Source organism: Paroedura picta, chromosome 2 (genome assembly GCF_049243985.1).
Source record: "Paroedura picta isolate Pp20150507F chromosome 2, Ppicta_v3.0, whole genome shotgun sequence".
NCBI lineage: Eukaryota > Metazoa > Chordata > Lepidosauria > Squamata > Gekkonidae > Paroedura > Paroedura picta.
Window position 1 is genome coordinate 69423012 of NC_135370.1, and position 13382 is coordinate 69436393.

The 13382-nt window shown below is 41.6% G+C and overlaps 1 protein-coding gene across 2 annotated transcripts in view; it reads left to right on the forward strand.

Moving 5' to 3' along the window:
* Window positions 1-10806, forward strand: part of GYPC (glycophorin C (Gerbich blood group)) — a 44459-nt gene extending 33653 nt beyond the window's left edge. For both annotated transcript variants that reach the window (XM_077320574.1, XM_077320573.1), the window contains 2 exons: window positions 1106-1156; window positions 5047-10806. In XM_077320574.1, coding sequence (XP_077176689.1) covers window positions 1106-1156; window positions 5047-5243 — 248 coding nt within the window. In that variant the 3' untranslated portion in view covers window positions 5244-10806. The remainder of the gene's footprint in view (window positions 1-1105; window positions 1157-5046) is intronic.
* Window positions 10807-13382: the final 2576 nt, after the last annotated feature.

Here is a 13382-nt window from a genome sequence, read left to right on the forward strand (position 1 = left end):
GATACTTATTCACATATCTGCTTTTCTCTTTTCATTGACAATCTGATTATATCAAACCCAGATTGCCCTGTCCCCCCATCCACTGCCTTGCAACAGTTGTTATCATTTCTATCTGCCCCTAGGTAGGATTCTGCCTACATCTCAACAGGAGGAGGAACAATTTTTGCCAATGTCTTCCTCCTGTGGCAGCCCATAGTTTACTGGAGGAAAATCCAAAGTCTCCTACAGTAAGATAAGATTAGTATAAATCACCAGTTTCTGCAGCCTCAGAAATCTAGGCAGGATTTCACCTAGGGTTGCCAGGTTTCCCCCTGACCATTGGCAGGGGATGGGGGTGGTGGTGGAAAGATTGTGAGATCCAGGTTGGGAAACTCCTGGAGATTTGGAGCCTGGGGAGGGCAGGGGCTCACCTTCCATGTCATTAATTTTCTCCAGTGGAAATAACCTCTGTAGTCTGGATATGAGCTGTAAACTGGGGGATCCTCAGGTCCCATCTGGTGGCTGGAATCTCTAGTTTCATAACTTCCCAAGAGTGCCACTTAGGCTTCTACCACCATTCAGAAAGATAAAATCAGAGTCCAGGGGCACCTTTAAGATCAACAAAGATTTATTCAAGGCATGAGCTTTCGAGTGCAAGCATTCTTCCTTGAATAAATCTTTGTTGGTCTTAAAGGTGCTACTGGACTCTGATTTTATTGTGCTACTTTAGACCAACACAGCTACCTATTTGAATATATCCATGTAGAAAGAGTACATCTTGCTTTCCTGTTATTTATGCTTGTAGGGAAGGGTTGTTGTTGTTGTTGTTTTGCAGATAAGAATTTTACTAAGAGATATTGCCAGAAATATAGTTACAATGTTTTATAGAGCTTTTCCTGAGTCACGGCATTATCACCCCAGTAAGCCAGTGATTTATTTTTCATGTATATAATGTTGTTTTTCAGTAGTTGAATGAAAGTTTTTAAATGTTGCTTTTTGCTGTTTGGGTGCTTCACGTTCCCCATTTCAATGAAAGGGTTAAAAACAGCATCATTCCATTCACTGCTGTGGCTATTAATCACCTGAGATCCCCTGTCTCATTGGATTTTATATATTTTCTTTCTAGCTGCAAATATTGGAAGCTCTCCAGCAGGAGATGATATTGCAGTCATTGGAGGTAAGACTATGGTACTTCTAGAACAAAGATGGTATTTCAGAGATCATTTTGAAGAAGCAAAACACAATTCCCCATCTGATAGGGGAAAAAAACCAACCTTGGTGTAAACTGCACGGAGCTTTTATTCCAACTCCAGATCGATTCAGTCCCTGCCCTCTACACAGAACGCAATTTCTGTTTGGATTTTGGGCGATTTAAATTTTCCTTCAGCAGCAAGAAGGATTGATCCGGAGTGACCCTACCTTTATTGTATGATATCTTAGAGTGCTTTTAATGCTCAATATCTGGATTGGGAAACCAAGCTCTGATAGGCCACACCTGGTCAAGTGACAAACTTGCCTTAGAATCCCCTAGTTTCTCTTAACTTCTGTCGGTCCTGGATTTTACCTCCCTCCTCTGCCTTTTTCGATCTTCTCCCCCACCCCTCCAAGAAAAGAAAGAGGCTCCCTGCTTGGCTCCTCTCCCTCACCTTCAAGAAAAGAAAGAGGCTTGGCTCCCCCGCCCCCTTCTGAACTACCCTAACTACGTGCAGAAGACTTTCCTGTTTCAACGGGGAGGGGGGGAGGAGAGGAAGACGAGAGTTCAAAGCAATCTGAATTCAACAGGATTGACAATGGAATAAAGAAAGTAAGTGCAGACTCTGCCCTAGGCCTAGTCTGCACACGATAGATAATGCACTTTCAATGCACTTTAGAAGTAGACTTTCCTGTTCTGCACAGTAACATCCAGCTGCCAAAGCACATTGAAAGTGCATTATCCTATGTGTGCAGACTAGACCCTATTCAGCTTTCTGCAGAAATCAGTACTGTGGTGCTCAGTACTCTCTCAGTTTTGCTCATCATCCTACAATCTGGAACCCCATGGGGGACAGGGGCAGTGAAAGCCCTGAGACACTTTTTAGGTAAAGGTAAAGGTATCCCCGGTGCAAGCACCGAGTCATGTCTGACCCTTGGGGTGACACCCTCTAGCGTTTTCATGGCAGACTCAATACGGGGTGGTTTGCCAGTGCCTTCCCCAGTCAGACACTTTTTAAGAAACTGCTATTTAATAGGTTTTTCAGACAGGGGATAAAGATTCCTCTAGGGACTGTGGGATATCATAGAGAGCAGGAAATAACAAATCTAATTTTCAGTATTTGTAACAAACTTTAAAACAATAAGGCTAAGGTTTCCCATAACCATAACCCTTTAGATATTTCATATATTCAAGCTATGAATGAATGTCCCATAAGCATTAACAATCAACTGACAGGGCACTAATTTTGATTGGGGCTGCCTTGTAGGAAGTTATTCCCCCTGTCCCATGCTATTTAAATTTTTGAATGACCACCCCTGTCACGTTCCTGAAAAGGGGAAACAGACATGTTAAGTAAGGATGTTTATCTTCTTATTTATTACTATTATTATTTATTATCATTTTAGAAAATGTATGCCCTGCCTTTCTTCCTGGGAAGAGCCATGAAAGCAGTTAAAATCTGCATAATAAGATCATATTTTAAAACCACCACCCCAGAACCTTATCTTGTAAAAAGTGAAAAGAATGAACAAATGTTGGGAAGACCTCAGAAACTTTTCAAAAAACAACAACAACAACAAGGTTCTAAATTCCAGTTGCCAAAGGCCCATATGTAGTCCACTGGGAAGTAACATAGTGTGGAGAGAAAGTGTTCAGAACTCACAATGGGGCGGGGCAACTAGCACAAGAATTGACTCATCAGTTGGGGCGGGGCAACCAGCACAAGAATTGGCTCATCAGTTGGGGTGGATGGCAAAGAAAAGGGACAAGGGGCACACAGAATCACAGAATCATAGAGTTGGAAGGGGCCATACAGCCATCTAGTCCAACTCCCTGCTCAATGCAGGATCAGCTCACACCACACAAATACACGTGGTTTCTGGTTTTGAAGGCATGGAAGTAAGAGGTCATGAATCTGATGACAAAAATGGTCTGGATAGCACAGTTGTGAGCTTGCTGTAAGACATCTGGGCTATACACTATATATATACTGTACTGACAAAGCCATAGCACCTTGAGTATTTTTTAAAAAGCATCATAGAGATACATCCTTCAACATGGACAAAGAACCCCTCCCCCCCGGTACTGATTTTCAGGCATAAAAGCAGGTTATCCATTAATAATAAATAAATTATTAGCAGCATCAGCAGTAGTAACAGTAGTAAAGAATAGGCATTGTACAGGATAAATTTTCAACTATTGTCAAAAAAGTCATTTTTCACTGGGGATTTTCAAACTGGTATTATTCTCACACAAATGTACACCAATTTGACTACAGTCCCATTAGCACATTGTCATACAAATTCAGTTGTTTACTCAAATTACAATCCCTCCCCAATGTAAAATCCTAGATGTTAAGATCTTGGTTTATTTCCATTGTCTTTGCTCACTTCTTTGCTGCATTTGCTAATTTCAGTAATTCACCAGGTGGATTTCTAATCATTAGTGCAAATTAGTGAAGTTCTGCTGCATTTCCCCTTAGGTTCCATCTCCTTTAACTTTCCTTTAACTCTAATTTCAACTTCCTACCAGTTACTTGGAGGAAAATTGAATTGTGTTCAGTCCCTGAGGCTTATTAATACTGTACAACATCTAAAAAGCATTAAAGCCTATTGTGTTTGGGGAATCCAACATAGTCCTTAAACATTTATGAATCCCTTTTTGGACTGATATTACCATGGCAGAAGCAACATTTTTACATGGACAATTTTCTTTTTGATACCTGTAACTTTGGTTTGGAACCAGGCACCATAAAGCTCTGAGGGTTTGTTAATGGTGTACATTGAAGTGAATTTTATACCTCTAGAATGGTTTCCCTACACTCATGCTATAACCACTGGGGGTTTGCTTCAAGATACCAGGTAGGGAAATTGATTTACAGCCAAATATTCATGTTACATCAGCTCAGGCTCAAGTGGCTAAATGCCCAAATGCTACTGGAAGTACATTCAAGCAGCAAGTTAAATACAAGTGCAACAAGACCAGGTGTAGAGAGTAGGGAAAAGGACATATTGTAATAGGTTGTTGCAACTGTGCACAGTAACTGAGAGGATGCGGGGGGGGGGGGTCCCCTTGGCCCCTGTAAACTTCCTTTTGCAGCAACAGTGACCAGGGGACTGGGGAACCTGTGCAGGGGAATGGGGAACATGTTCAACATAGTGCCAGTGCATAGCTTCAAGTCATCAACCCATTCTACTGGACATTCACCAACTAGTGTCATGGGGGCATCTCCTGGTGCAACCTACTATCTGCCCCACTATATGAGAAGCCACTATATGGATTCAACTTTCATCAGACACAATGGAGTGGAGAAATAATAGTTATGACAAAAATCCAATCTGTGGCCAGCATCAAGACACAATCCAAAGTATTTAATCCTTTTATGAATGGCAGTAAAGGGAGATGCCTTGCACTGACAATGGCATGAATCAGCAGCAGTTCCACAGCTGAGAGTGATTTCCATCCAGAGAGTGTGACTTACTATTGTTCCCTCTCTTGCTGCATCTTAAAATGCCTCTTGAAATAGTGCTTGGAGGGGGGGGGCAAGGGATCCCCAGAAAAGGAATGAGGGGGAAATGGGAGGTTTGCATCAGGAAGGGGGATTGAGAAAAATTATTTTGCTATCCACAGAAATCCTTGAGGAAAGAGAATCTCCCTTTGTTGTGGTTTTCTTGTGTTTGTCTTGCCTGGCTTGGAAGAAATGAACAAATGTTATCACAATGTCAAAGTCCCTCTCTAATGTGATATCAATGCATGGTTTCTCTTTGAAGGATCTAGCTGAAAGCACCTATCAAGGTTTTGTTTTTTAAGAACAACCTGGGCTATTTGAAATTGGTAATGAAAAGAAAATTTCAAATGTGTCTTTTCTCCCACAGGTGTCATCGCTGCTGTGGCTTTTGTCTTGATTTGTCTCTTGGTAGTGATGCTACGATACATGTACCGGCACAAGGGCACCTACCACACCAATGAAGCAAAGGGAACTGAATTTGCCGAAAGTGCAGATGCTGCTTTGAAAAATGACCCTACCCTTCAAGAAGCCATGGATGAGAGCCGGAAAGAATATTTCATCTGAGAGCAAAGGCAGCCCCACTGATACACACTTAGTAAGTCTCTCCTTCTCAAGGGGATCGATCAGAGGCACTACATCAAAAAGCACCAGGATATGAAGATTGCACAGAGGAGAACAAGGGGACTAATTGAAATGTTGCTGTTTCCCCCCAAGGAGAACTAAACACCAGATCCATGGCTGTTTATTTGATTTGATTAGGAGAAACAAAACAAAACAAAATATCTCAGAATGAGTGATTAACTGATAGCAGATAATAACATCAAATGTCAAACCTTGACATTTGGCAAAAATAACAAGTGCCAATGGAAAACATCCTCATAGATTCACTGATCCATACCACACAGTTACCATACCTGAAAAGGAAATTTAGGTAGAAGCAAAGCAAATGTAATGCATAAAACAGAATTCTGAAAGAAAACCTACTTTATAGCCCATGTTTCTTGTTTTCCTAAATATGATACACTTGTCATTGTGGAAAAAATAAAGAAATACTTTTGCCAAAAATAAAACAACCCAACATCCAGAACCTTGCATGAAAACATTATGAGGAAATACTGGCAAAAAGTGTTTTTTAAAAAACTGGGTTTCTGAATATACATTGTAGATATGTCAGTTGCTTTTCACATGTTTGATTAAGACTTTCTTTGATTTGTTTCTTGTTAACATCATATTATCAGTTGTCCTAGAGTATATGCCACCTTCTAGCACTCTTCTTACATTATATAACTACCTATGTATCTGTTTTGATTTGTTTAAAATTCAGGGTGGTTTAATAACCACAGGCCATTTTCATACTGCCTTTGTATTCCATTTTAGTAACTGGTTTCTAATGGATTTTTCCCCTGTCATTTCAGATAGACCTGTTTTAGTAACTGGATGCTAGCTGAATTTATTTACCTATTCATACAAACCCACTTGCATCAGTTTAGCAAAGTCTGGCTGAGACGCTTTTGAAGGAAACTGCTTTCCTTAATTTTCTATCCTTTCATTGCACTTCTGAATCGCTGTGTTATGCTGTATAAAATGTCCATAGCAACAAAGCTGCATTTTTACCCCACCGCTTTTCACCCTGAAGTCTTCCAAGGAGTTTTATTTCATGTTCTAAGTTGAGGGTTATAATGCTCAATCAATAAAGTGTTTCAGTGCTCTACTGGCATGGCTTGACTCCATTAACTCAATAGCATCAAAGCATCTCCATGGTGCTGCTATAGCATTAAAGTGCAATCTCAGTTTAGCGCTATAGCCAACAACTTAAAATGTTAAATAAAAGTCTGTGGAAGATGACACAACCAAAATGTCCCAAGTGAGGGGAAGCAGCAGTATTTGAAATGTCCATGGTGCCTCAGAGATAGCTCATTAACAGAAGTAAATTCATTGTATGAAACCCCTGTCTCTGTATCATTTTACTCAAAATTGGGCCATCCTGTTTAGAACTGGTAACTGAAAATCTTCACAGTGTTGGTCATAGTGATACTTCTGCAGCTCAGGATGTCCTGCACAAGGGAATGCTATTGAGATGATCACAAATCCATTCATTCATGCCTCCATAGAATCATCTGCTCTGAGCTGTTTTTTTGTACCTCATGTTTTACTATCCAAAGGAGTCTTGAAGTGGCATACAATCACCTATCCTTCCCCTGTAAGGTAGGTGAGGTAGAAAGAGCTCTGAGAGAACTGTGATGGGCCCTGGTCACCTAGCCAGCTGCATGTGGAAGAGTGCGGAATCAAAGCCAGTTCTCCAGATTAGAAGCTGTCACTTTTAACCACTACACCAAGCTGATTCTAAGTGCAGGCCTAAGTGCAGTGTGGACTCAGCATGAAATCCTATATAAATAAAACCAAGATTCTCTCAGAGGATGAGTCAGTGCCAGTTGAGAGCCAGTTTGGTGTAGTGGTTAGGAGTGCAGACTTCTAATCTGGCATGCCGGGTTCGATTCTGCGCTCCCCCACATGCAGCCAGCTTGGTGACCTAGGGCTCGCCACGGCACTGATAAAACTGTTCTGACCAGGCAGTGATATCAGCGCTCTCTCAGCCTCACCCACCCCACAGGGTGTCTGTTGTGGGGAGAGGAATGGGAAGGCAACTGTAAGCCACTTTGAGCCTCCTTCAGGTAGGGAAAAGCGGCACATAAGAACCAACTCCTCCTCCTCCTCCTCCTTCTTCAACAGCATTGGAATTTATTAGCAACATTCAAATAAAAATAAATAAGACAGCTGGACAGTTTTTTCACAACTGATTATGCTCTGATTTCTCTTTATGCCCGTGTTCCCCCCCCCCCATTCCACATGAAAATGGGCCTTTTCAGGGGGGGTCCCAGTGCTGGCCCGACTTACACCCTTAGTTGACCCACATCAAGGGAATGCTTAGAAATCTGCATTCCATTTTTTGATGTGTGATACAACAGGGTGCATGTCAGGGTTGGGCCATGTGGAAACAGGAATAGTCATGCTTTCCCAGACATTGCTCCCCTGCCCCAGCATTATTTCCATCATTCTACCCTTGCAACCTTTCCAACCCTGCTTGTTTTAAAGGCCTATCATGTTACAACGCAATTCTAATATACCAAAATAGCAACCTTCCTACCTGTCGCCATGTTTGGTCAGCACCTTTCCTTCTTCCTCATGTGTATCATTTGCCAGCAATTATTTTCACGATGCATGTGTGTGTGTGTCTGGTGTGTGTATGATAAAACAGTCCACTGTTTTGTATTCCCTTGTTTGTTATGGTTTTATGTTATAATGCGATGGTGGTAATAAAAAAAATGATTTTGGACTTGGAGGGGGCGCAAGAATTCAGGGGAAATCATGACTTAATGGCTGGGGGGGGATTTCTTTGTCTGGAAATAGTCCTCAAAATGTCCCATCTTTACCAGGTCCCTGAAAGTCAGCAGGAAAAGTGTGAGATGGTGGGAGTTCTAGAGTTTTAGTGGTTCTGTTGAGAAAACTTGCAAGATGGACCATTTCAATTGTCCACATGACTAGTAAAATCCATGTGACAAACCATGACAAAATACCCTGTAGTTTTGCTATTGCCACTGTGGTTGCTGATTCAATGCAGTGGCATCAGGGCTTTTGGGAAGTAGGTTTCCCTGTACTTTGCCTGTCTTTCCCCTCACTATTGCCTTACCCAGCAATAACTAGATTGCTCAACCATTACAATATTTTACCTATCTAATATTTTTCTGGATTCTCAGCTTTCATTCTTAAAATGTCTCTAGCCCCTTTTATTGTAGAAATAGAGGTGAAAAAGCATATCTCAGCAGTGAAAGAGTGAGCCAACTTGCTTCTTAAAGTGAAAGCTGGGAATTCAGAGGGCCTAGAAGATAGATTGGTATAACATTATAAGAGGGGCACCACAAGTATTTTTTGTAAGCATCTTGTTTCCCCCTCCTGCACTACTTCTTTTCCTTTGCATTTTCCTTTTTTTCTGCTTCCTTCTCTCTCTTTCCCCACCCATCAACCAACCTACGTCTACCTGCTTTCCTCACTATCTTCAGTTTTCCTTCCTCCAGAAGCTTCTTCCTGGAAAACTACAGCCCAGCTGTGCAGTTCCAGCTGCCAAACCAACCTCAATTACACAGTGGAGAACCTGCAAGGACGTCTGGGGGCACCCATTTTTCACCTGATATCCCCTTTCTACCACAATATCCTCTTTTCCTTTCCTGGTATTTCCTGCATCCTCAGTTTTCCTTGCTTCTATTTTTCCTTTCTAATAATCAACCAACTACCATTATTTGTCTCTCATCTTCAGCTATATCCGTTATTTATTTACTTCATGTATGCTTCACCTTTCTACACAATGGGGAAACCAAAACAGCTTACATCATTCTCCTTTCCTCCATTTTATCCACACAACAACCCTGTGTGATAAACAAGGCTTAGAATGTATAACTAGCCCAAGGTTCATTGAGTTTCCATGGAAGAGTGAGAATGTTTGAAACTGTAATCACTACAGTATAATGTCTTTCATGGAAAGACTGCTGTTGAACAAGCACCCCCTTGGGTGGGTCATGGACTTCACATGATGTCAAGTTTCTTAGTGACTTCTGACAAGCCTGGCCTTGATGAGTCCCCCTTAAAAGCCAAAATAGACCTGGAAAGGCCCTGATTTTTACTGACAGAAAGGATTGCAAGCTCACAATACCAAATGTTTGCCTAGCAATTGCCACTAAAGGCATTCAATTCTTAAAGCTACAGGTGCTGCTTTATTATTGGGTGTGTTAACCTCCTGTGTGTGTACGTGCGTGCATGTGTGTTTGTATCCAACCTAATGTGTTTTTAAAGCATGCAGAAATGTCTTATTTATATTGATGCTAATGATGCAGGTATTGCCTAAAGCAGGAGTAGCCAACCTGTGGCCGTCCAGATGTTCACGGACTACAATTCTCATGAGCCCCTGCCAGCAAATGCTGGCAGGGGCTCATAGGAATTGTAGTCCATGAATATCTGGACGGCCACAGGTTGACTACCCCTGGCCTAAAGAACTTACTACTTCCGGTGGCAGAGGAAAGGAAATGCCTACTGTGACAGAAAACGGAAGCGGAAATGGCACCAAAATGGCCAGCACCTTTTGAAGAATGGTATACAGCCCATGTGGAAGGAAAATATATATACAAGCATAAAACACGAGATCAAAGGTGGTTCAAGAAAACATGGAGAAAGCACAGAGAAGCCAAAAAAAAAAGGCTATGTGGAAGCTTAGAAATAATTTTCTGCAGTTGGGAGTCTAAACCCAAGGGAGAAAAATGTGGAAATCACCAATTTCAACTTGCATGTGGAAAGTTTCCATACAGAAGTAACTGAAATGTATAGATAGACCTTTTTAATTTAATAGGTTCAAGGAAAAAAGGTGAGGAAATCAGCAAGGTGATAAAACCCCCTAGTGGTGACTATTTAAATCTTCCTCCTGATAACAGATGTTAATACTGCAGTAGGCAAAGTCCTTGGCTATCTTTGAAATGTGAAACAGTTAAAACCAATATTTAAAAGGGGCAAAAACACAGCAAACAACAACCTTACTCTTGACAGGCATACTGATACTACTCATTCAAATGGCCACTCACGTTACTGAAAACAAATTGCGTTATGTGTTTAAATCCATACTGAATGACGTCACCACCATTTGGGAAACCATGTTTGCCATGGAACATGTTACTGACCTCTGTACAGTGTCATCTGCTAACAACTGTTGTATGAATCATACAGTCTTTTGATCCCAATTTCCCTTTGTCTGGATCCCTTTGTCACTCCAACAATGACTTTTTACTTATCTGTATAAAAATGAGATATTTTCTCCAGAATCAAAGGGTAGGATTTTCAAGCTACAGTGATTGTTTTCAGTGAGTCCATGCTCATTTATAAAATATATGAAACTGTTTCCAAGTCTTTATTATGTCTCCGTAACTGAAACAAGTTTTTGACACTACATTAGCCATTCTTCCTTTCTATTTATTCTTTTTTTTCTTGTTGAGGGTATAACTCTAACCAAAGAAACAGTCCAAATGCAGCAGCCCATTTCTGACCATTGTTAATTATAATTTTGACTATTAAAATGAAAATTTAATGATGTAGTCTCTGTTGGTTTTCTTTCAAAGCTCTGTTATAGTTTGGGTGTTCCTCCTCTTTTTTTCCAAGCCAGCCAGCTTTTGAGAGCATGGCTGGGCTGATGAACATATGTAGGAACAAAAGGGGGTACACATTGATACATCTAAGTGATTGTCCAAATACAGATACCCATGAAGGTGCTCACCACTGAGGGTGTTCAAGCAAGGTAAGTTTACCTGGCTATATTTGTGTCAAAGACTGTGGTGTGCCAAGTGAGCATATGAGCAGGAAAAAGTTTGTGTAAGCATCTGAGTGCATCTACCATTTTGAATGCATACATCTAATTTTCTAATCTCTAACAACTCAATGGATATTCTCCTCCTTATAGCCTTGTTCACAAGTTACAGTGAACTCCATATATGCTTGATTATCTTTTCAATATGTGCATCGAGCGTTTCCCATGTTACATCCAAGCGGCAGGACCTTGTCATCATGGGTGACTTCAATTTCCCAGATGTGTGCTGGGAAACAAACTCTGCAAAGCGTCCTTAGTCATGCAACTTTCTGACCTGCCTGGCTGACAATTTCATTTATCAAATGGTAGATAAACCCACAAGAGGTTCAGCCGTACTGGACTTAATACTGACCAACAGGCAAGAGTTGGTGGATGAGGTGAAGGAGGTGGGGACCCTAGGGGGAAGTGACCATGTCCTCATAGAATTCCTTTTGAGATGGGGAGCCAAGGAAGCTTCTAGCCAGACGCGGATGTTTGATTTTCGTAGGGCAAACTTTAATAAACTGAGAGATATGATGAGTGTTAGGCACATCTAGAGATGGCAGTAGCCAAAGGATAGTGTCTGGATGGAAGGTTGACATGGACAGAGAGGTTGTCGAGAGGCATTTAGCTGCACTGGATGAGTTCAAATCCCCTGGGCCAGATGAAATGCACCCAAGAGTGCTCAAAGAACTTTCCAGAGAACTTGCACAACCCTTGTCCATCATCTTCGGGACCTCTTTAAGGACTTGAGATGTCCCAGAGGAGAGAGCAAACGTTATTCTGATCTTCAAAAAAGGGAGGAAGGATGACCCAGGAAACTACAGACCAGTGAGTCTGACCTCTGTTGTGGGGAAGATAATGGAGCAGATATTAAAGGGAGCGATCTGCAAACATCTGGAGGACAATTTGGTGATCCAAGGAAGTCAGCATGGATTTGTCTCCAACAGGTCCTGTCAAACCAACCTGGTTTCCTTTTTTGACCAAATAACAGGTTTGCTGGATCGTGGAAATTTGGCTGATGTCGTTTACTTGGATTTTAGTAAAGCTTTTGATAAGGTTCCCCATGATGTTCTGATGGATAAATTGAAGGAACGTAATCTGGATTTTCAGATAGTTAGGTGGATAGGGAATTGGTTAGGGAACCGTACTCAAAGAGTTGTTGTCAATGGTGTTTCATCAGACTGGAGGGAGCCTCAGGGCTTGGTGCTCGGCCCAGTACTTTTAAACATATTTATTAATGATCTAGATGAGGGGGTGGAGGGATTACTCATCAGGTTTGCAGATGACACCAAATTGGGAGAACTGGCAAATACTCCAGAAGATAGATACAGAGTTCAACGAGATCTGAACACAATGGAAAAATGGGCAAATGAGAACAAGATGCAATTTAATAAAGATAAGTGTAAAGTTCTGCATCTGGGTCAGAAAAATGAAAAGCATACCTTTTGGGGGATATGCTTCTAGGTAACACTGTGTGTGAACAAGACCTTGGGGTACTTGTGGATTGTAAACTAAACATGAGCAGGCAGTATGATGCAGTGGTAAAAGGCAAATGCCATTTTGGGCTGTATCAACAGGGGCATCACATCAAAATCACAAGATGTCATAGTCCCATTGTATACGGCACTGGTCAGACCACACCTGGAGTACTGTGTGCAGTTCTGGAGGCCTCACTTCAAGAAGGATGTCAATAAAATTGAAAGGGTACAGAGGAGAGTGACGAGGATGATCTGGGGCCAAGGGACCAAGCCCTATGAAAATAGGTTGAGGGACTTGGGAATGTTCAGCCTGGAGAAAAGGAGGACATGATAGCCCTCTTTGTATTTGAAAGGTTGTCATTTTGGCATAGGGCAGGATCCTGTCCCCATTGGCTGCAGAGGAAAGGACACACAATAATGGGTGTAAACTACAAGTACAATGATATAGGCTAGATATCAGGAATTTTCACAGTCAGAGTAGTTCAGCAGTGGAATAGGCTGCCTAAGGAGGTGGTGAGCTCCCCCTCACTGGCAGTCTTCAAGCAAAGGTTGGATGCACACTTTTCGTGGATGCTTTAGGATGCTTAGGGCTGATCCTATGATTCTATGATTCAATGCATTATAGCTCAATATTGTAGCTCAACATGGTCTCCAGTGACATTTAGAAATGGCATTAGTTCTTCCTTATGTACTGAGATATACACTTACACACAAGATGTACATGTATTCATTGCAACATGTGCACAGGGCTATTGTATAATGTTGGCGATGTAATGGCTAGAGGTAGATTAGAACTGCAAAACTGTTCTCAAATCCCCAGATCGCAAGGTCATCTTGGGCCAG